We start from the raw sequence: 21342 nt of genomic DNA on the forward strand, positions 1-21342 counted from the left end.
TGCTCAGGGTCCATAGGTCTCCTGCCAGGATTCCGCCTTAGTTGGGGCTTACCACCCCTGGGCTGAGTGCGCAGAGCACCAGGGCCTCCAGGGCCTCACACCTTCCATGTCTGGGCCTCTTCAGAGGCTGTGCTCACTTCACAGCCCAGGAAACATGCTCTGAGGAGCCAGGGCCCTGGGTCAGAGCTGGTGGCGGCCAGTCGTCGTCACACCTGGACCCGTGGGGCTGTGTGTCTGTTTCCCCGATAGGCAGAGGGCTCCCTGGGGCAGGAGAGTGGGGTGGGAGGAGTCCCTTCACAGCTTTGAGGGTCTTGCTCTGAGTGGCCAGGGGTGTCAGGATGACCCCATCTCTAATGCACTGGCCCCCCTTGGGAACTGGAGGGTGTTTCTGGTAGCTGGCGCAGGGGTGCTGTGTTGACGGCATGCCCCCTTGTGGTGCTGTGATACTGTGCGTGCCTTCAGGGTGTGTATGTCTAGTGTGTGGGGAGGGTATGCATACATTTCGGGTATGTGCATGTGTTGTGTGTGTGTATAGTGTGTGGATGCATGCAAATGGATGTGCATGGGTGTGCTCTGGGTGCACACATGTGTGAGTGTGGCAGAGGACTCACCTCCCAGCGTCTGTGCTCGGCTGGGCCCCCACCCGCGGAATCATCTGTGCTGCTCTGAGGCATTGGCATGGGGAAGACAGGATGTCCATTCCTCATCAGGACACGACCCTCTGGCTGGCGGCCTCCCCTGCCACAGGCTCTGGGTCGGTAGTGGAGTCACCTCCTCCCACCTGGCACGAGCCCTGCCCGCTCCCCTCCATCTACTCTGGCTTAGCAGTACTTTGCCGCACAGTGCCCCCCAGCGCGTGTGTTGCTGGGGAGAGAGAGGGTATGTGTCTGTTGAATGAATAAAAGATGAGTTCAAAGCTTCCCAGGACGGATGGGGTGGAATCTATCTTTGCCTGGGGGTTGCTGGGCATGGCTCCTGCTGCCCCAGAGCCCAGGTGAGGGAAGAAGGAGGACCATGGCCTGGCAGGTTGGCTCCCTCCTCCAAGGTTTGGGCACAGGTGGGGTGCAGGGTGGGGGCCAACAGGCGTGCACCCTTGGACTTGAAGCTTGGGGTGGGGGTGGGGAACTGGGACGCGGCTGTAACCTGGCCAAGCTGGGCGGCGGGACGGTGGGGGGCATCGGGCGAGGCCAGGGTGCGGCTCGCACATTCTCAGCCTCTGTCTCTCTCCCATCCAGACTCTGTAAGAGTCTGAAGGGTATGGCCGCGGGGGGCAGCTCCCTGGCAGTGGCTGAGGCGTGGCTAACACGCTCCCTGTGTCCCACAGGTGATGGACATGCTGCACTCCATGGGCCCGGACACGGTGGTCATCACCAGTTCAGACCTGCTGTCCCCGAGGGGCAGTGACTACCTGATGGCGCTGGGGAGCCAGAGGACTCGTAGGTCCCCACCCCCCCAGCGCTGCGCTCCCTCCTGCTGCGGGTCCCTTGAGGCTTCCGAGGTTTGGGTTCAGTGGAAGGAAAATCCTGCCTGACTCGGCAGTGGCCAGCTTTCTCCTCCCAAGACCAGATTGGAAACAGAATCAGGAGAGGTTTCCGTGAATTGGGATCCAGTGAGCATGGGGTGCTGACCACTCCCCCAGGGTCATCACGCAGTGCTCCGTGTCCTTTGCTGAGCTGGTAGCTCAGTATCAGATAGTGTCCCCTCTTACAGACTCCAGGGTCATGGGGACCAGCCAGCTGGAGCCCCGCTGCTGGGGAACCAGGCGTCTCCCCACCCCCACCCCACTTGACCCCAGAGCTGATCCTGGTGTTGACATCACTGGGAGTTCATTGCGCGCTCTGCCGTGTCAGTATTTTAATTATGCGGCTGCCATAGCATAAAATGACAGAAGGCTGGGGTCACCCCACTGGCCCAGAGAGCAGTCCCACATGCATGGCTTTCTGTCTGTGCAAAAGGACACTTACACTCATAGACGCGCATGCACACACGCCTTCACACACACACCCACCTCAGCCAGTTCACGTGGTCCCTACAACTCTAGATCCCCTGAGGCTCCTGCTGCAGCACATAGCATGTCTTGGCCCCTCACCTTCAGGCTGCGCGCTGTCCCCCCACAGGCCACTCTCACTGTGTAGCCCTCTGGGCCTCCATCCCTCACTTTCTCACTTGGGATGGGCGGTCACTAGGGAGCATGGGGATCCAGGCGCGCTGAGCCCCCGACACTGTGCAGGGGAGGGCTGGCCAGTTCCCAGGCCACACTGGGGGCCTCTGCCGGCCAAGGATCTGGGGCCCCAGATGCTGGACTCTTTCCCCCCAGGGGCTCCCAATGGCTCCATGGTGACGCAGCGCATCCGCATGGACATGCACAAGGTGGATGCGGTCTTCGTGGGCACCGGGGACCTCTTCGCTGCCATGCTTTTGGCATGGACACACAAGCACCCCAACAACCTCAAGGTCAGCGGGGCACAAAGGGGACAGCACGTTAAGATGCTGGAGTTGGCTGGGCCAATTCACGGGGTTCCTGAGCCCAGCGAAATCTCAGGGCTTCGTGGGGACACGGGAGCTGCGGCCTCAGCAACTCAAGGTCTAGAAGCATCCCAGGGAAGGAAATCCAGGGACAGGGCATCCCAGAACACAGTCCTTACGGTCAGACCTGCTGGAGACCCATCTCTTCCTGAATGTCCCCTGTCTGTCCCTCCCCCCACTTGGTGTATGAATGTCTGCAGTGCCCCTGTGTGCTGGCCAGGCAAGCAATTGCAAAACTGGGTTGGTAACCTGGGAAATGGCGTCCTTGCTGTGTGCTGTGTGGTCAGGCAGAGGCCTCACAACTGTGTCCTTTGACGTCCCTCTGCGCTGCCCTCCTTCACTGGGGGGCATGTGTGCACCCTCCCCGGTGGTCAGCATGGCTGGGTGCCCCCCTCGGTACTGTGAAATGCAGGGTGGGACACGGCCCTTCCTGTCACCGGCAAGGCTTGGGTGAACCTGCAGTGTTGGCTGTGACTCCAAGCCAACATTCTTCTGTTTCTCTTCCTCCTTCCTCCCTGGAGGGCAGAGGGTGAGCTCAGACCTGCTTCATGGCCCACTGATGCCCAGACGGAGGCCTCGTGGGGCTGCCCTCTGCCAAGCCTGAGTTCAGCTCAGCCCAGATCCCACTGTCGGGGAAGGAGTCCACTTGCCTCCTCGGCACTGCTGAGCCCTGTCTTTAACTTTGAAAGGCCAGCCTGGGGGCAGGAGCTCTTTCCTGTGTGCGTTCTTTATAATAGATTCATTCCCAAAAGGCTTATTAAGCACCTACTACGTGGCAGGCAGTCCTGACAGTTGCCTGTGGTCTGTTTAGCGCACAGTCCTCTCTGCTCGGCTCTCCTGGTGGGGGGATCATGGAGCCAGTGCCCTGTTGGTGGGCAGTGTCCATTCGGGCAGCATGGGGGTTGGGGGGCAGAGCGCCCCATGTGGGCGGGGCTCAGCGTCCTCCCCTCCCTGCAGGTAGCCTGTGAGAAGACTGTGTCAGCCATGCACCACGTTCTGCAGCGGACCATCAAGTGTGCAAAAGGTAGGCCTGGCAGGCAGGCGGGCGGGCAGAGGTGTGGGGCGGCGTCATGCAGGGCGAGGCTCCCACTGTCTCCCTGGCTGGGGCCTTCAGGGCTGGGGAGGGGCAGCATGGAGGAGCAGCATGTCCATCCCTGCTGAGATGGACACTCAGGGATGAGCGTTGGGGACTCAGCCCAAAGGCGAAGGGAAGGAAGAGAGAAATTCGGAATGACTCCCCCCCCCCCCCCTCCCCCGGCCCTGTTGTCAATGCTCTGCTTGTCCTGCAGCCAAGTCTGGGGAAGGCGTGAAACCCAGCCCCGCCCAGCTGGAGCTGAGGATGGTGCAGAGCAAGAAGGACATCGAGAGCCCCGAGATCGTCGTGCAGGCCACGGTGCTGTGAGAGCCTCGCGAACCCGCCTCCGTCACTCCCAGTGTTAGGTGTCTCCGTTTCCGACCTTGTGAAAAATGTAACGTCTGCCTTAGAGGTGTGACTGAAACTTGGTATTTTTTTTCTTTCGTGAGTGTCCAGCATCCACTGGTCTTAATTGTGAAAATGTGCCAGTCATGCTTTTTAAAAATAACAAAGTGATCACAGAGATGTGTAATTTGGGACCCCCAGCTCCCCTCCCCCACGGTTCCTGGAAAACCAGCTCCGTGTTCTGGTCTCCGGGCCCCGGGCTGGCTTGGGGCACATGGCACGTCCCCTTCCTGAGCGCGGGGCCCAGGGAGACCACGGTGTCCGCCTCTCGCAGCGAGTCAGGGGTTAGTGTTCATGTCCAGAAAAATGATGTACCTGTCTTTATCCCTGCTCTCAGCTCGCCTTCTGTGTTCCCTGTTCAGAATGTTTTGCCTCCTGCTTTGCTGCAGGGCAGCCCCTGTGGGTTTCAGGGTCTCTGCTTCTGTTCTTCGTAAGAATGAGTTCCTGAAGCTCAGACGCACAAACGCTGCACAGTCACTTTGGCGGGGACCTTCCCAAGACCCCGGAAATCTGCACGTCTCTCGTGTTTCAGGCAGGGGGGTTGCCTTGTAACTCAGCGTCGCTAGGCACCCCCACGGGACAGAGGCTGGAGTGTGGCCGAGGGCGCCTGTGGATCTTCAGGCTCCTTATGGTTGAGCCAGTCGGTCGCATGCTGTGCATTTGCCACCCACTGCTGGTGACAGGTGTGTCCAGAAGGCGGAGGTGGGCTCCTGCCTGGCCCCCCGCTGGTGTGTGCAACCCCAACCCCAGTCATCTTGTCCCCATGCCCCCGCTCCCCTGCTGCCTGTGTCCCGAGCCCGCCAGGTGCCGGGAAGCAAGGTGCAGCGCCGCCCCCCCCACTGTGGGTGGGGCGCCAGTCCTGACACCAGTCCAGTCGTCCGCTGCTCGGGTGACCTCCCCGGCTCCGCTCTGCCCAGAATTTTGAGGACCCTCCCCCAGCATGGATGCAGGTGGGGTGTCCCCATGCTCAGAGCCCACCCCCGACTCTGGGGCCTGTGGGGTTTGCACCTCTCAGAAACCCACAACCTGGAGGGAAGCAGGGAGACTACAGGATGTTCGGGCCCAGATGGGCATCCCTGGGGAAGCAGGCTCTCCTAAGGCAGCCCCGGCCCCACAGGCAGGTCCCCTCCTGAGGCCGGGCCTGTGTCTCCAGGATGCTCGCCGCCTCAGGGCCGCCTTCTTCCCTGTGTTGAAGATGCCCCCGGATGACGGCAGGCTGGTCTCCCCAGGACGCTGTGCACCCACTCTTGTCTTTCTCCCCGACTCCACTCATGTTCTGAATGTTGTAACTCGGGCATTAGTTCCTCTGTACAGGGTCAGGGTTCTCAGCTCCCTGCAGTGGCCAGCGGGTCAGGGCACATGTCCCTGTCCTGTTTCCTGGTCCCTGCAGGGCCCGCTGGCCTAGGAGGCGCAGGAAGGCCTGGCGGGGGACAGCCCCCCAGTAGGGCGGCCAGGGACCCACCATAGTCCCACAGGGCTCTGGCCTTCACAGAGCCCTTCGCGGAAAAGACAGTCACTGCCAACTAGAGCTGGGAGATGGCCACACCGCCAGCCCATGGGAAATCTTTTTTTTTTTCCTGTTTCCTGTTTTAAAAAAAAAACCAAACCTTAGGGAGAGCAAGTGTAAGATGACTTACACTTTTAAGCAAGAACCTTGATTATCTCAACAAGATGGTGAAAACCCGCCCTGAAAACATGGTGTTGGGGGTAGCAGCTTGTTTTGTGTCCACTGTGAAGTTAAAGAAAAATGCACTTGGCAAACAGTGTGCTTTCTTAGTCCTGGCCCCCACTGTGGATTTAACTCTTAATTCTCAGAATCATACACAGAACAATCAGAGCTGCTCCACCGGTAAAACCGTGAGCTCTTCCGTCTCCTTGAACTATGAAGCCACAGCTGTGAGGAGAGGCCAGGGCCCAAGCCCCTTGCGCTCGGAGAAGGAAAGTGGGGCTCCTGGGAGTGTCTGGGGTGCTTGGGACCCACAGAGAGACCTTTATCTTCTGTGAGAACCACCTCCAACCTCCCCACCCAAGCAAAGCGCGCTCTTTGTCTGTTGTGATGTTGCTGAACCTGTGTATCTCAGGCGCCTTCCCCTGGGGATCTAGTCCATCTTTCGTGACAACAGCAGAGGCCCTGGCTGTCTCTTCAGAATTTCCCATCCAGAACTTACCCGAGCCTGGTAGCAGTGGGTTCTGATACAGTTGGGGTCCAAGTTAGAATTACCCTTTTTATTTTTTTTTACTTTCTATAGTTGAGTAACATAGAAAATAGTAATTTAAGATGAGAGCTATATTGGCCCTGAATTGCTTGCTTATTCCCTGGGTGTAGATTTCAGACCTTCTCCTGGAGACCTTAGAGACAGATTACAAAACATGGTCCTTCTTCTTCAACCAGCCTTGAATCAGTGCCAAGTCCTGCAGAGGTAGCCAGGCTAGCCTGCGCTATTTTTGTGAGCAGTGTCAGCAATGGTAGAAAACGATGCTCTGTTATCCTTAAATTTGTCAGACCCAGTCTTTAGAGTGTGTTTAATTTCACAGTGGCTGAGCCTGTCTTGGGGCTCCTCACCTTCTCATTGCTCAGACCTCCTGTTCACTCCTCAGTTGAGGACTGAACTCACTCCTCAGTTCTCACCGTAAAGGAGGGGACACTGTTCTGTCTGGAGGTCCCTGGACCGCGCTGAGCAACCACCCTCTCGGGACCACCTGCCTGGGGCGGTGGGGGCCCCCGTCTGTGAATCACTGTGCCTGTGACCACAGAACTGGGCTGTGCTCCAAGCCAGAATAGCCCGCCCTGGCTGCCCGCCTGGTCTCAGGTCTCCCTCTGGGGCGGGGAGGGGTCTGCTCAGGACCCCTCAGCACCTGCCTGGGCCAGAAGGAGGGGAGTGTATTGAGGAGCAGAGAAGTATGTGCCCACAGGGCCGCTGCCATGCGGTCCTGGCTTTCTGAGTCTGGGTGGCAGCCACGTGGCTCCCAGACTCAGTTCTGAGATCCCAGGCCCACCCATCTCGGATCCAGACCACCTCCCACTGCCCAACTGCTGGGGGCTTCACTTCTCATCACCCCGAGTAGCCTCCCTGGAGAGCTGACTCCCGTGTCTACTGAGGGAGGTGGCAGGTGGATGTGCCAGGGGGCACCCAGAGGAACCTTTGGCCCTCGGGAAAGCGGGCCTTCTCCCTCTGGGAGCCTGTGTCTATGGCTTGAGGCCAGGAAGCCTTGAACTTAGGCCTGCTCGGTCAGGATGCTTGTGTTCTCCCCAGAAGACCCCGCCCCACCTCCTGCAATGTTCTCCAGGTCTGCCCGTGAGAGCCGGTCAGGCTGGTCCCCACCAAGCAGGGATCGAGCGCCTGCACACGTGTGGCCTTGCAGCCTTGTGCAGAGCTGGCATGCCTGGATCTGTGTCTGCTTCTGCAGCCGTGAGCGTCCTGAGCAGGAGCCCGCTTTTGTAGACAGCTCTGTTGTTTTCGGAGGGCTTCCCAGGTGGCACTACTGGTAAAAAGCCCGCCTGCCGGTGCAGGAGACGTAAGAGATGCAGGTTCGATCCCTGGGTTGGGAAGATCCCCTGGAGAAGGGCTTCGCAACCCACTCCAGTGTTCTTTCCTGGAGAATCCCATGGAGAGAGGAGCCTGGTGGGTTACAGTCGGTGGGGTCACACAGAGTCATTACTAACGCGACTTAACACAGTGGTTTGAGACCTGCCTTGCTTCCGGTCTCTGCCAGCAGGGGGCAGTGAGGGCACAGGTCCTCTCCCCGCTCCCCTTGGTGCGACCCAGCAGCCACCCTTCTAGGGGTGTTTCTTCAGGGGCTTTCCTGTCTGGCGATCGTAACCAGAATTGGGGTTTGTAGTCTGTTCACTGCGTGGGGAAAGGGGCCCTGAGTGTATCTGCCACATGGCCCAGGGTCTCAGTTCCTAAAACCGTGAGCTGTCCTTTGCTCCCATCTTCCCCTGGACTCCTTGGTGCAAGACTTCTTGTTCTTAATGTGCAGAGACACCGATCAAGAAACATTGTCTTACAAGCTACATTCCTGCCTTTCACTAGAGGTCTTTGCTCCCAACAGCGTGTGTTCGTTTGGTCATTTGGCAAGCCATTTTAGGTCTGGCTTAGAGAATATTTTAAAACTTTATATGAGTGGAAACTTCTTTTAAGAATTTTCTTTTTAACTCCTGGCAGAGCAAACAGGTGTTTTTAAAGCTCTCCACTGTCAGAGCCAAGCAGAGCCCTGTGCTCAGGGAGGGGCCCCAAGCTTCAGGGTTGCAGGGAAGGACGCTCCCGGCCCCTCAGCAGCCCAATTTTCTGCAGCAGGAAACACTCTTGGGAGGACATGCCATGGGCCACTCAGCCTGGCCGGGGGCAGCGCTGTCCTGCGAGAGCTGCCCTCCGCCCGGCAGGATCAGGCAGACAGAGGGGGCACACCACCCTAGGGCCCTTTGCTCGGGAGCCCCCAGACAAGGGTCTTGGTCCTCGTGCACCCAAGGATACAGAGCTGGGTCAGCGGGGTCTGGACCACTGTTGCTTTCTCACCCAGCCCCCAGCTTCTGGCACGAGGAAGGTGAGTGTGGGTCATGACCAGGATGGAGGAGGGACAGACGAAGGGAATGGATGAGCCTGGCAGCAGCGCCCCCAGTGTGCCCCCAAAGAGTGAAGAGGGGATAGAGGCAATTTGTGCATTTCCGCAAAATACCTGGGACCATTGTCTTGGCGATGGGAGGCGTCAATGTTGATGCTGGGGAGGTAGAAGTGAATTCTTACTTCGCTCCACGCAGCCCCTGAAGGATAAGGGTGTGTAGGTGGCGTGTTGAATGTCTTTGGCTTCAAAGCTGCGTACTTCTAGAATTTCACTCGGGGTTTCCTGCAACAGTTACAAACCTGGACCCGCAGGAGGACTGAGGCTCTGACTCAGGCCAGTTGGTGCCGACCCTGTCCTTCCAGAATCTGGGAGAAATGATACAGCCTCGGGACCAGAGGGGCTCCCTGCGGTTCCGGCGATGGTTTCACTAGCCCTGTGCTCTACGTGCCAGCCCCACCTACTGTGCGCCTGTGGATGTGTTTTAAACATAAACCCCTTGCAGCGCTGTCGAGGCTGTGTCTGTCTGTTCTGTCTTACTGACTTATGATTATCACAAATAAATATTTTCATGGTGATGCTGTTGAAGTGTGGTTTCTTTTTCCCAGAGGAGCTTCGTTCCCATGTGGCCAGATGTCCTATCCATCTAACCCTGTCTGTTTTCTGCCCAGGAAGTGGGGGCGGGGCTTGTTTGGATGCTCCAGGCAGTGGGCTCCAGGCCCCTGGGCTTCCCCTGGGATTGGGCTGGGGATCAGAGAGTGCAGGTCCCTTTCCCCACCCCTCCTGCCCGATTCTGAGGAGCAGCTTTGGTCACTGACCAAGCCTCACGCTCCTTCCGGCTTCCTTCACGTCTTGCTGGTGACAGCACTGGTCTTGTGAGCGGCCGGTACCTGCTCTCCCTGCCATCTACTGACACCTTTGTAAATAAGTCCAAGCGTCATTTCCAGGCAGCACCAGGCTCCATCGGACGGGCAGGGAGAAGGCGGGCAAGGATGCAGGGTCCTGTCTGAAGCACCTCTGACTCCATTTCTCAAATCACCTTCTGCCAGCCCAGTGCAGCCCTCAAGGCTGGGACACCGATCTTGTGGCTGCTGTAACACATTCCCACCAATTGAGGGGCTTACAGCAACGCAGACTTATCCTTTCACAGTCTGGAGGTCAGATGTCTGGGTGGGCGGCTCTGGTTCCTTCTTGGGGATCCAGAGAGAATCTCTAACCTGCCTTTTCCATCTTTCTAGAGGCACCTGTGCCCCTTGGCTCATGGCTCCTCCTCCACCTTCAGAGCCAGCAGCATAACCTCTTCAGTCTCCCTCACACCCACCCTCCTGTCTCCCTCTCATGGAGACCCTGTGATGATGCTGGGCCCACCTGGCTACTCCAAGACCAACTCCTCATTTTAAGACACATCTGCAAAGTCCCTTTTGCTGTGTAGGGTACATCCGTAGGATTCAGACACTAGAACGTGCATTGCAGGGAGCTTTCCCAGGGCTTCTGGGATCACAGCCACATAGTCTCATCCTGTCTGAAATTCTGCCTAAATTACAGCATTGAATAAATTCCCCAGGAGGTGCAGACTCAGGCTGGCCCCTGCAGCAGGGTCTTAGCCAGCACAAGGCTGGCCCTGGCCCCTTCCGTCGTTGCTTTGCTTTCCCCAGGGTGTGGCCCTTGTGTGTGACCTTGGAGTGGGGGGAGAAGAGACAAGGCACTTTCCCCTCCCTCCATCCATCCCTCTCCCCGCTTCCTTACTAAAGTTTCATGGAGATCAATTCACATTTCACAGTTTGCCCACTTTGAGTGTAGAATTCAGGGTCTTGTTATGAAGGTAGCAACCTTGAAAAGTATGTTTAAGTTTAGCTTTGACAGATGTCTCCCCCAGATCAATGGTGTCCTCCAAAAAGGTCCGCCGGAACCTCAGAGTGTGACATTTGGAAACACGGTCTTTGCAGATGTACTAGTTAAGGTGTGGTCACACTGCAGCAGGGTGGGGCTCAATCTGGTACCTGGTGTCCTCACGAGATGCTGAGGGAAGCAGACACGTGTGGAGACAGACGAGTAATGCAGACACCTGGGGTCTGGCAGCCCTGGAAACCAAGACTGTGGATTGCATGGGAAGTTGATTGTTGTTGGATAGCATGGAAAGTTGATTGTTGTTAAGTCGCTCAGTCATGTCTGACTCTTTGCAACCCCATCGACTGTAGCCCACCAGGCTCCTCTGTCCATAGGATTCTGCACGCAAGAATACTGGAGTGGGTTGTTGTTTCCTTTGCCAGGGCATCTTCCTGAGCCAGGAACTGAATCTGCATCTCCCACATATCCTGCATTGGCAGGCAGATTCTTTACCACTGGGCCACCTGGGAAGCCCGGTGCATTGAAAGTAGGGTCCTCATAGGGGAGGAGAGGGCCCCAAGCCTGAGATAGGGATGCTTGAAGGACGCACCTGAGGATCTTGAACCCAACCCCTAATTCTTCCAGATGCCCCATGCTGCAGCAGACCACCACCCTTGCCTTTGCTGAAACTCAGCTCCCTCATCTGGAGACCAAGCAACAGTCACACCCCTGAGACATACTGACGCTTGTTCCTTTCAGATGGGCCTCCCCTGCCTCCTTTGCTCCAGGCCTGTCACCAGGCAGGTTTCGGCCAAGTGAAGAAGGAAGCACAGCCTGGGCTGCTAGGAAGGCCCTACATGCCCTGGGAGCACAGGACCAGCTCCTGGCTGCCAGCAGACATGGGCAGCACCAGGTGGGTGGGAGTCTCGGGGTGGGAGACGGGGCTGGGTGCCATGCGTCAGCTACAACAGAAGAACATCTGCTGATGTGGGCCATCTGTGACTTCGGTTGTGGGTTGAATTGTGTCCCCAGAGTGTCTATCCTAACCTGTGAGTGCAGCCTTATTTGGAAATAGGGTCTTTGCAGATACAGTTCAGTTAAATGAGGTCACCCTGGGCTGGGGGCCCTAAGACCTCAGAAAAGAAGTCCACGAGAAGACACAGTTGGGGACTGGAGAGCCATCTCTATAAGCCGAGGTCCCAGCTCTGCTGAGAGGCTCCCTGGAACACAGATTGGCCACTGGCCCAAAGCAAAGGAGTCAGGGCTGCAGCCCAGCCTCCGTGCCTCGCGGCCAGGTATGTGGCTCCAACCTGACCGCGTTCTCCAGGGCCCCAGGGCTAGCCCTGCCAGCTCTCAACCCCTCTGCCCTTCAGAATCCCCAGGGGACTTTAGTGGGGCAGGTCTCAGGCCTACCCCGACCCGCACAATCGGCCGAGTGCCCCCCTCCCCTCCCTCAGCATTCCAGTCCAGATGGAAGCTGTGCCTCTCCACCCAGGGAGGTGGCCAGACTGCTCATCCCCCAAGCTCCACCCCCTTACATCTCTGGCTGCCCCCTCACCCCCCAGTCCAAACAAAGACCTTCTGGGGCAAACACCGCCCAGGACTGCTGAGCTGGCTGCTGGTGGGTCACCCAGCAGTGCCCTGGCCTGGGCCCGGTCTGGGCTCCTGGGGGCGTATGTCGCGTCTGAGCCCCTGGTCTGCTTCCCCTGATGGGAAGAGCCCATGCTTCCCATAATGGGAAAAGCCCATCATGCCCTCATCCCAGAGACCCTGCCAGGCATACCTGCTCGATGGCCAGGAGGCCACCATATCCACAGACAGCTTTGTACAGGGTGAGGCTGTAATTCTCCCTGCTAGTCTGAGTGTTCAGGGCCACATGCAGCCTGAGGGCCTGGGCAGGCCAGCCACCAGGCAGCCCTTCCCGTGTGTGCTCCTTGATGATTTATCCTTAAAGGTGGCAAAGGTGAGCATCCCCATGGGGAAGAGTGAGGAGAAGGAGCGCAGACGTGGTCAGGTTCCACCAAAGGGGCCCAGCAATTCCGCTCCTCCCCACCCGCCACGCCAGGTCAGGTACCAGGCTCCTGAGGAGCCGTGTCCTCTAGCTGGCCCTCAGGACCTCCCCCTGCCCCAGTGGACCTACATGCCAGTCCCTGTGGTCACACAGAGCTTCCTGGGAGAGGAGTTCTGGGAAAGCACGCCAGCTGCAGCAGACTCTGGCCCTATGGCAGCCCCTTGATCAGGCTGTGCCTGAGTCCCACCTGCTTGTGTGACCACACCTGCTGCAAAGTCTGGGAAGTGTGGGTTTTCATGTGTCCCAATTATACAGTCCCCCTTTCCTCAGGGCAGGTGGGGAGGTTGGATCTGAGTGGGAAGCCATCAGTGTTTGGTCACCCATGACATCATAAGCTCCCTTACAGAGAGGCCCGGTCTGCCCTGCTGTCCACTCTTGCCCCTGCCAGTGGGGGATCTGGCACACAAACGCTCAGCTCGGCAGAGTCCATCACAGCTGTGCCCAGGCAAGACTCCTGACCAGGTTGTGCTGTGGAGGGGATTGAGAAGCAGGAAGCTCTGAAGCCCTGGAGCCCCTGCACCCTGGCTCTGGAGAGGATGGGAAGCAGGAGTTACTGCCTCCTCGGGCAGCTCGCTTAGGGCCCCCTGGGCACTCCAGCTGGATGAGACAGATGGTCACGGCCACAGGTGTCTGCAGGGCACAAGCCTCACCAGCCACACCTGCCAGACCTCATCTGTCGGCAGAGACCCCGTGTTCCCAGGGCACTCAGAGAGCTTGTGCCCGCGGGCTACTCTCTCTGATCTGAGCCTGGAGGGCCCCGCACTCTCCTCAGCCCAGCCCCGCAGCAGGGACACGGCCTCCACATCACACAGGGCCAGCCACTCAGCAGTCTGGGGACCCGGGCGGCAGAACCTCCAAGCATTGCCCCAAAATTCTGGGCACAGGGGAGGAAGAAGCCCCCAAGGGCTGCTGAGAGAGGATGGGGTGGGAACGGGGAAGGTGCCTGCCCACCCAGAGGGGCTCCTCCCTGTCTGGAGAGCTTGAGGACTGGGGTGCTGGCCTGGTGGGAGTGGGGTGGGCCACTGTGTCTGTGTCTCCCCAGTGCACAAACCTCAGTCTGGTCCAGGAAACAGAGGGTATTCAGGGTGGGTGACCTGAGGTGCCCTGTGCAAGTGTGCAGAGAGGGACCGCGCAGATTCTCTTCCCAGTGGGGGACCTTTAAGGGCTGGGGCTGAGTGAGAGACTGGCTGGAGAGGATAGCCTTGGAGCAGGTAGGGCCTAGGTACCCCTGGGGGTCCCTGAAGCAGGTGCTGGGGACCAGAGAGCAGGGGTGTCCACTAGGTCAGTACCCATGGCTGGTGGGGACACTGGGTCTGGGGGCAATGAGAGAGCACCCCCCAGAAGTCCCTGAAACCCTCTGCCACCCTGCCCCAGACTGCCTCTGGTGTCCTGTTGGCATTTTAGTCGATTTCTTACCGAAGTATGATTCACACAACATACACCTTACCACTATATTTAGTCTCACACAATATACACTTTACCACTGTGTTTATTCTTTTTATTTTATTTATTTTTTAAAGTAGGTTCCCTCCTTTTAAAATAATTTAATTGACTTAGTTTTGGCAGCCCTGTGTGACATGTGGGAACTTAGTTCCCCAAGCAGGGGTCAAACCTGTGGTCCCTGCAGTAGAAGTGTGGGGTCTGAACCTGTGGGCTGGCATGGAAGTCTGTTCACCATGTGACAGTGTACACTTCAGTGTTTAGTGCATTCACAATGGTTTGCAACCACCAGCTCTTCTGGTGTCAAAACCTTGTCACCCCCAGGACACACCTGGGGGACCCTCTGTCTGAACCCGGTGGTCACACCTGCATCCATCCCTGTGCTCCGTGCTCCCAGCTATGAGATGCTCCCTGCTGTGAGATGAGGGCTGTCGGCCCTGTCCAGGCACCTACATAGCATCCCCCATCCCCTGCCTTTCACTGGAAGTTTCCGGGTGGAAATACAGCTGCTCTTCAAGTCGACACAAAAGGGCTCGCTGGCTTCTGATTTCCCAGACCAACAGCCCGAGATGCAAGTTTTCTATCCTAGAGCTCAGCAGAGAGCAGGACACACACAGCTCCTGACTCAGAGTCTCCTTCTCCTGCTCTCACAGTCTGTTTGCTCCCCAAGGAGTGCTCAGCTGCTCTGCATTCGACCCTCACGACCTGCACCTCCCAGCCTCCAGTGACAGGCCTGGCACAAACCACCACCTGCCCCGGAGACAAAGTGGAGACAGGAAGGAGACAGACTCGGACCCTCAGGAACAGGCTGTCTACCTGGACCCTGAGCCTCATAGAGCTGTCCCCAGTGTTGTCTTACAGGACAGGGAGCACTTTTCTGTTCTACTGCACACAAACACACACATAGACACACACACATGGCAAACACACCACTGGACTGACCTCACTAAAGGTAGTAACTGGCTGCGGAAACCAGGAAGCCTTGAGACAGACCCAGCGCTTACCCCGGACAGTCAGTGGGTAGTTGGAGCTGGGCTCGCAGGACGTGACTCTCAGCGGGCCCTGCGGGTCACCGCCCCCCTGCACACATCTGTGCGTCTCTACCCAAGCAGAAATGCGTGAACGTATCTGAGTCCATCTAGAATGTATCTGAGTCCATCCAGAACTAATGCTCTAGGGTCGGATTTTCTCAGCCCCTCTTACTGTACTGGGTGGGGTGGGGGGTTCTGAGACCTGGAGCCACGACACAGCGTCACCATGCCGGCGTGTGGAGCTGTGGTTAGAGCAGAGGCTCCCGGGACCCTGGGTGTGCCACCCGCCCACCGTCACCTGGGCCACCCTCTCCCCCTCCTCGGCTCCTCAGGGAAGGGGGCTCAGGCTGCAGGAGGCCCAGTGGGGGCTCCACCCAGGCCACCTCTCACCTGCTGACCCTTCTCTACTGTGATCGGAGCTTCAGATGAAGAAACAAACCCCAACAGAGACAATTTGTGAAAACAGAAAACACATATTTATTTAAAGATAACACAAGCCCTCCTTGAAAGAAATTTAGTTAAAATTGAGGATTGGGAGAAAAAAATGAACACAGCAAAAGCAGAGAACAGAGACACCACCCCACCCCAAGGGGCACCACGTCTGGTCCCAGACAGGCCTGCAGAGGAGAGACCCACATGGGCAATGGACTCTGTAAAATTGGGCCTAGAAGTCCGCCAGCTCGTCGTGCCTGCCTTTGTTGGTCTGATAGCTCGTCAAGGCCACGGGCTTGCTCTCGTGCGGGAGGCTTTCAAACACTCGGATGTGCACGAAGTCATCCTCGTCCACTTGAACCTGAAAGGAGAGTCCAGTGAGGGGCAGGTGGGGCCTCTCATCCCACATCCCCCTGATTTGCTGGCTTTGGCTGGCCGGGCAGGAAGGCCCTGGATGCCCGGAGGCTGCGTCTCTTCATGTCCCCAGAGACTGGACTTGAGGACATTGCCACCTTCCTCCTTCAAGTGCAAGGGATGCCCTCGGTGCCCAGCCAGCACCCCTCACCCACAGGCACTCCATCAGAGCCCTCAGTCACCCGAGAGGCTAGGTGCTCTTCTCCAAGGAGGCCACAGCACACACGTGCACACATATGCACACACATGCACATGTGCACATATGTGCACACACACATGCTTGCACACACATGCTCATTTTAGACAGCCACCAAACCCCTGAAGCTGAGGGCTGCCACAGAACCCTGCTGAGCACCCCTGCCCTGGGCACCTGTGAGCTCCCACGTCAGCCAGACTCTCCCAAGAGGCTGACACCCCACCTTGATCAAGTAGTTCATTCCGGCGACCACCTGGCTCCTGAATTCCACAGCCTTGAACATTGGGAACTTCTTCTGCACCTTCTCCTCTAGCTGGGACTTCACCTGGGGAAGGGGAGAAGGGAGAGACAGGTGAGCTCACCTGTATTAGATGTTACAGCTGAACTCTAGTGCCCACATTCTACACTCTTTCTGGAGCACGTCTGTTCTTCACAGCTGAGCAGACACACTCAACTGTTGACTCTGATGAGAAAGGACAGAAAAATATTCTTTGTATCATTTCTCTTTCCTTTTTCAAGGATGGGAATTTTACATTTTCAGCATCAAGACCATGTGTATAAGTTCACACCCTGTTTTTCTTTTTACTTAGTTCTTTTGAAAGAGTACATACCCTTTTTTAGTTAATCTTTTAAAAGTGAAAATTGAAATATTTTAAAGAGTTAAACTAAATGGAACATTAAATATAATTTTCCAGGGACTTCCTCAGTGGTCTAGTTTGTAAGACTCAATGACGACAATGCAAGGGGCCCGGGTTCTATTCCTGGTCAGTGAACTCTATCCTACATGCCGCAAGGAAGGTCCACATGCCTCAAGTAACTAAGTGGCACAGCCAAAATAAATAAATATTTATTACAAATCCAGTCTTCCGTCTTCTGTTGTTACTGTTCAGCTGCTGTCATGTCTGACTCCTTGTGACCTCATGGACTGTGGCATGCCAGGCTCCTCTGTCCTCCAGTCTCCCAGAGTTTACTCACATTCTTCTCCATTGAGTGGCTGATGCTATCTAACCATCTCAGCTGCTGATGCCTTCTCCTCCAGCCCTCCATTTTTCCCAGTCAGGGTCTTTTCTGATGAGTCAGTTCTTCCCAGCAGGTGACCAAAGGACTGGCGCTTCAGCTTCACCATCAGTCCTTCCAGTGAATATTCAGGGTTGATTTCCGTTAGGATTGACTGGTTTGATCTTATAGAGGTGCGTTAATTCTCTTGGGCAAAAAAGTGAAAGTGAAAATGCTAGTTGCTCAGTGGTGTCTGACTCCTTGCGACCCCATGAACGGTAGCCTGCCTGGAATTCTCCAGGCAAGAATACTGGAAAGGGTTGTCATTTCCTTTTCCAGGGTTCTCTTAGGAATCCCAGTTTCTTCTGCAACAGATAAAGCACTATTACAGTTAAAAAAATGCTTTTCTACTTTTAAACTTTTATTTATTTTTAGTTTTCATTTTTTAAACGTGCCGTAACTCTGGGTTTTCCGTTGTTAACTTTTACTTACTTATTGTTTTTTTCTGGCTGTCTTGGGTCTTGGAGGCTGCATGCGAGCTTTCTCCAGGTTCAAAGAGTGGGGGCTTCCGTTGAGATCACAGGCTGTAGGCACGGGGGCTTCAGGAGTCTCGGCTCCCTGACTCTGGAGCTCAGGCCCAGGAGTTGTGGCACTTGGGCTTACTTCCTCAGCACTATGTGGTGTCTTCCAGGACCAGGGATGGATCCCAGGTCCCCTGCATGTGGATTCTTCTCCCCTGGGTCACCAGGGTGGTCCTTTGCTGCCTTCTTAGGTGGTCCCCCTAGGATGCAGGGCCGTTCGGCAGAGGCTGTTTCTGGTCTTTGGTGTCAGATGGTAATAATACTCTTGGATCAGTCAGGTTTTCTAGGGTCTTGGCCTTTGGGGAAGTGAGCTTGTTATGGAGGAAGGAAGAGCAGGTTGCTTTGTCTTGACTTTAAGATCTAATCTGGTTTCTGAGTGCTCAGCAGCCACAGGAGCTCACTGCGCTGAAGTCCCCAGACCAGTTCTGGGGGTCGGAGGAGTTTTGAACCCCAAGCACCTGCTGCTTGGGGAGCCAAGGGCATCACCATTATGCATGCCAGTGAGTCACCTGGCAAGGGCCTGCAGGGAGCCGCACTCTGGTGATTAGGTGGGAGAAAGGACAGGAGCAGGGAGGGTCAGGTGGTGAGAAGGTGGGCCACCTGCTCTTCCAGGAGGCTGCCACGGCTCTCAGGGTGGTCAGTGTGGGTGTGTCCCCCTGGGCCAGGGCCCACCCTTGTCTCAATTCTCACCCATGCAACCCTTCTTCACGGAGCTGTAGGGAACTGACCCTGTGATCATTTATCCAACCCGGGGGTGAGTGACACCCACAGACCCTCCTGGGGGCCTGGGATGGAATCGTCCTCTCTGTCTGTCTCAGGAGTGGAAGCAGGAGAGCCCTGCTCTGTGCAAGCCTGGCTGGATGTGGTGGGCACAGGTCCATCTCTGGCCTCACTTCCCCTTATCTGTTCATGAAAGCTTCAGTACAAAAGGCCTCCAGACGGTGCCCCTGCCCCTCACAGAGCCCACCCAGCACACAGGTGGCCACATGGCTCCCAGGGGCAGTGAGGATGGTGCCCTGACATGTGACTCTCATGGGATAGACCCCAAGTGCAGCCCCTGGAGACGGAAACCCTTGTCTCCCGAGGGGGCTTACCCTCTCGCAAGGCTCACATGGCCAGCAGGGATTCTCAGGCCTGGAGAGCCAGGAAGAGGCGGGGAGGGCTGGGCTGAGTGGCCGTGGAGGGGGAGAACAGGGAACACCCCTCTGCCTGGCTCTCACTGGCTGTCCCCCAGATCCTTCAGTCGCTAAGGTCTCCCAAGACTGACTCAGCCCTTCCCTGACTGATATTAGATGGTCCCAGTGGTAGGATCTAGGTCGCGGCAGAGTGCATGCCCTGGTAGGATTGAGGACTTGGCCGAGCGCATGCCCTGGTAGGATTGAGGACTCGGCAGAGCACATGCCCTGGGATGTAGGAGGCAGCAGTGGAGCAGGGAGCAGGGCAGGGGTGGGCGGGAAAGATAAGGGACCCAGCCGTCTGTCTCAAGTTTCCTCTTCTCAACAGAACTCGAATACCCCACCCCAGGCCCTGAACTTCTCTTCCTTATGAGGACAGGGGGACAGACCCCAATCCCACATGACCCTCGGGTGCAAGAGTTTTCCTGGAAAAGGGGCTGGACAGCTGCCCAGGGTCTGATCCAGACTCTGCCTACTTGGCCCAGCAACTTTCAGTCTGTAAACGTGTCACTGGAGAGCATCTCAAACCTACACGAGAGGCTAAAATAACAGCCTGAGTCTAGGAGGCCTGGGCCCCTGACTCACTCATGATGACCTCACCCCCTGCTGTGTCCTTTCCTCTCCATGTGCTTTTCCCCAAATGTCACCCTGCCTCCCCCTCCAACTCCTCTGCCCCTCTCTCTTCTCAAGAGAGAATGGGATGTGCTAGGGTGCAGTGCCTCTGTCCCAGAGGTCATGACTGCTGACCACCGTGGTCCCAGGACCCCATCTGCCCGCAGCAGCCCTACCTGGTCAGCGATGGCCTGGGTCTTGGCTGTGGCAGCCTGAGTCTCTGAGAACCCACCAACCTTTGGCCCCAACATCTTGGCTGTCGGCAGGCTGGGCAGATGACCTGTAGGAGCTGCTGACACTCTCAGGACTAGCGAGCTAATGGGAAACTCCCACACTTGGAGGGATGGTCCTGTGATGCATGGGCGGAGCATGGGTTGACGGACAGGGAACAAGGAGGGGAAGTCCTGGTCCCATTCAGGAACATGCTGTGACACGGGATGGGGGCGGGGGGCAGGACATCGGCATCTTCCTGTGGGTGGCTAAGTCACAGGCAGGCATGGGAGCTCCCTGCTGGATGGGGGTGGAAGTGGGGGGAGGCAACGACAGAATCGCCAGATACAGACGGATCCACTCACATGGGAGGTTGAGGGGGGTCACCGACCCTTCGGGTTCCATATAGGTCAGGAGACACGGGACCAGCAGGACCTGAGAGTTGCCAAGGGCGGAGAGAAGAGAAGCCCCCACCAGCTCAGCACCTGGAGGAGAGAGGCCGGGGCCACCTGGGCCTCAGTGGGACCTGCCTGTGCCCACCTGGAGCCCCTCATCCCCCAGCCAGCCTCAGAGCCCTACCCGTCCTGGCCTGTCCTGTGGGCTGCTATGCACATCATGGACGTGTGACCGGTGACACAGGCAGGGCTGACGTGGGAGGAGGGAGAGCCACAGAGGGTCCAGGGGCAGGGAGGGGGTGACTCCAGGGCCTCAGACAGCATGGGGGTCAGGTGGATGGTGCTGCTTACTAGGGCTTGGTTCTGATGGGTGTGGGATAGGATTTAGAGTCGGTTCAACTATTACCCAGGCTGGGGCGGGGGCACCCTACTACGGTCCAGGCCTGGGCTCTTGGGGAACACTGGGAAACCAATTATCTGAGCAGACACATGGAGTAAGAGACAAGGCCGAGGTCTTGGTGGGGAAGTGGCACCTGGGAGGTGGGCGGCAGAGTCAGGGGGACTCAGGAGAAGTGCTCGGCCCTGTGGTCAGCCCAGACCCGGGCTGGATATTGGGGGGGGGGGGTTGGCTTTCCAGGTCGTCTTCGGTCAGTCATCTTTCTCGTGCCCAGGTGTGGTCTGAGGCCCTTCCTGGTGGCGCACACATCTCTCAGGCAAGAGGCTTTCCAGCGGGAGTGTTTCTGGGAGGTTGGCAGGACATAGCGCAGCCTGGCCTCACCCACCTCCTTCTGGCCCCCCAGAAGTCTCCAGTTAGATTTTGGCGGCAGCCTCTCAGTAACGCACACCTTACAGGGAACACCTATTTTGAGACAACTCAGGCAAGGGCTTGTTATTGTGTTTTTCCCGGGGGTGTGTGGGGGGAGGGTGGAGGTTCCAGGCAATGGTTCCCTAAAATTCCTGTTCCCTCCTCCCGCCCTGAGATAGCTCAGACTCGAGATAATTCTTGCATGATCAGAGTGGAAATCAGATAGCTTATCGTCTTTGCAGCCAAAGATGTGAATCCCTATAGAGTCAGCAAAAACAATTCTGGGAGCTGACTGTGACTCACATCATGAACTCCTTATTGCAAAATTAGGACTTTAATTGAAAAAAGGAGGGACAACCACTAGACCATTCTGGTATGACCTAAATCAAATCCCTTATAATTACACAGTAGAAGAGACAAATAGATTCAAGGGATTAGATCTGATAGACAAAGTTCCTGAAGAACTAGGGATGAGGTTCGTAACATTTTACAGGATGCTGTGATCAACACCATCCCCAAGAAAAAGAAATGCAAAAAGGCAAATGGTTGTCTGAGGAGGCCTTACAAATAGCTGAGAAAAGAAGAGATGTG

General features: G+C 56.9%; 2 protein-coding genes across 2 annotated transcripts in view; one reads left to right on the forward strand and one right to left on the reverse strand.

Moving 5' to 3' along the window:
• PDXK (pyridoxal kinase) overlaps positions 1-9144 on the forward strand; it is a 30775-nt gene extending 21631 nt beyond the window's left edge. Inside the window, exons 8-11 of the mRNA XM_043474521.1 lie at positions 1325-1436; positions 2318-2454; positions 3484-3550; positions 3816-9144. Of these exons, the coding sequence (XP_043330456.1) occupies positions 1325-1436; positions 2318-2454; positions 3484-3550; positions 3816-3928 (429 nt within the window). The 3' untranslated portion in view covers positions 3929-9144. The remainder of the gene's footprint in view (positions 1-1324; positions 1437-2317; positions 2455-3483; positions 3551-3815) is intronic.
• A 6244-nt stretch (positions 9145-15388) lies between these two features.
• LOC122445179 (stefin-C-like) lies at positions 15389-19673 on the reverse strand. The gene is made up of 3 exons (XM_043474138.1): positions 19518-19673; positions 16201-16302; positions 15389-15728 (listed from the first exon to the last, which is right to left on the reverse strand). The coding sequence occupies exons 1-3, from the start codon at positions 19590-19592 to the stop codon at positions 15600-15602; spliced, it is 306 nt and encodes a 101-aa protein (XP_043330073.1). The 5' UTR covers positions 19593-19673; the 3' UTR covers positions 15389-15599.
• Between the last annotated feature and the right edge of the window lie 1669 nt (positions 19674-21342).

The sequence above is a fragment of the Cervus canadensis genome, chromosome 7, assembly GCF_019320065.1.
Source record: "Cervus canadensis isolate Bull #8, Minnesota chromosome 7, ASM1932006v1, whole genome shotgun sequence".
NCBI classification, from domain to species: Eukaryota; Metazoa; Chordata; class Mammalia; order Artiodactyla; family Cervidae; genus Cervus; species Cervus canadensis.

Excerpts from the sequence above, each read along its gene's own strand:
- LOC122445179 (XM_043474138.1), bottom strand. The coding sequence starts at position 19,592 with ATGTTGGGGCCAAAGGTTGGTGGGTTCTCAGAGACTCAGGCTGCCACA. Across the intron at positions 16,303-19,517 it reads CCCAGGCCATCGCTGACCAG|GTGAAGTCCCAGCTAGAGGA; the intron begins GTAGGGCTGCTG and ends CCCCTTCCCCAG. Across the intron at positions 15,729-16,200 it reads GAATGAACTACTTGATCAAG|GTTCAAGTGGACGAGGATGA; the intron begins GTGGGGTGTCAG and ends CTCTCCTTTCAG.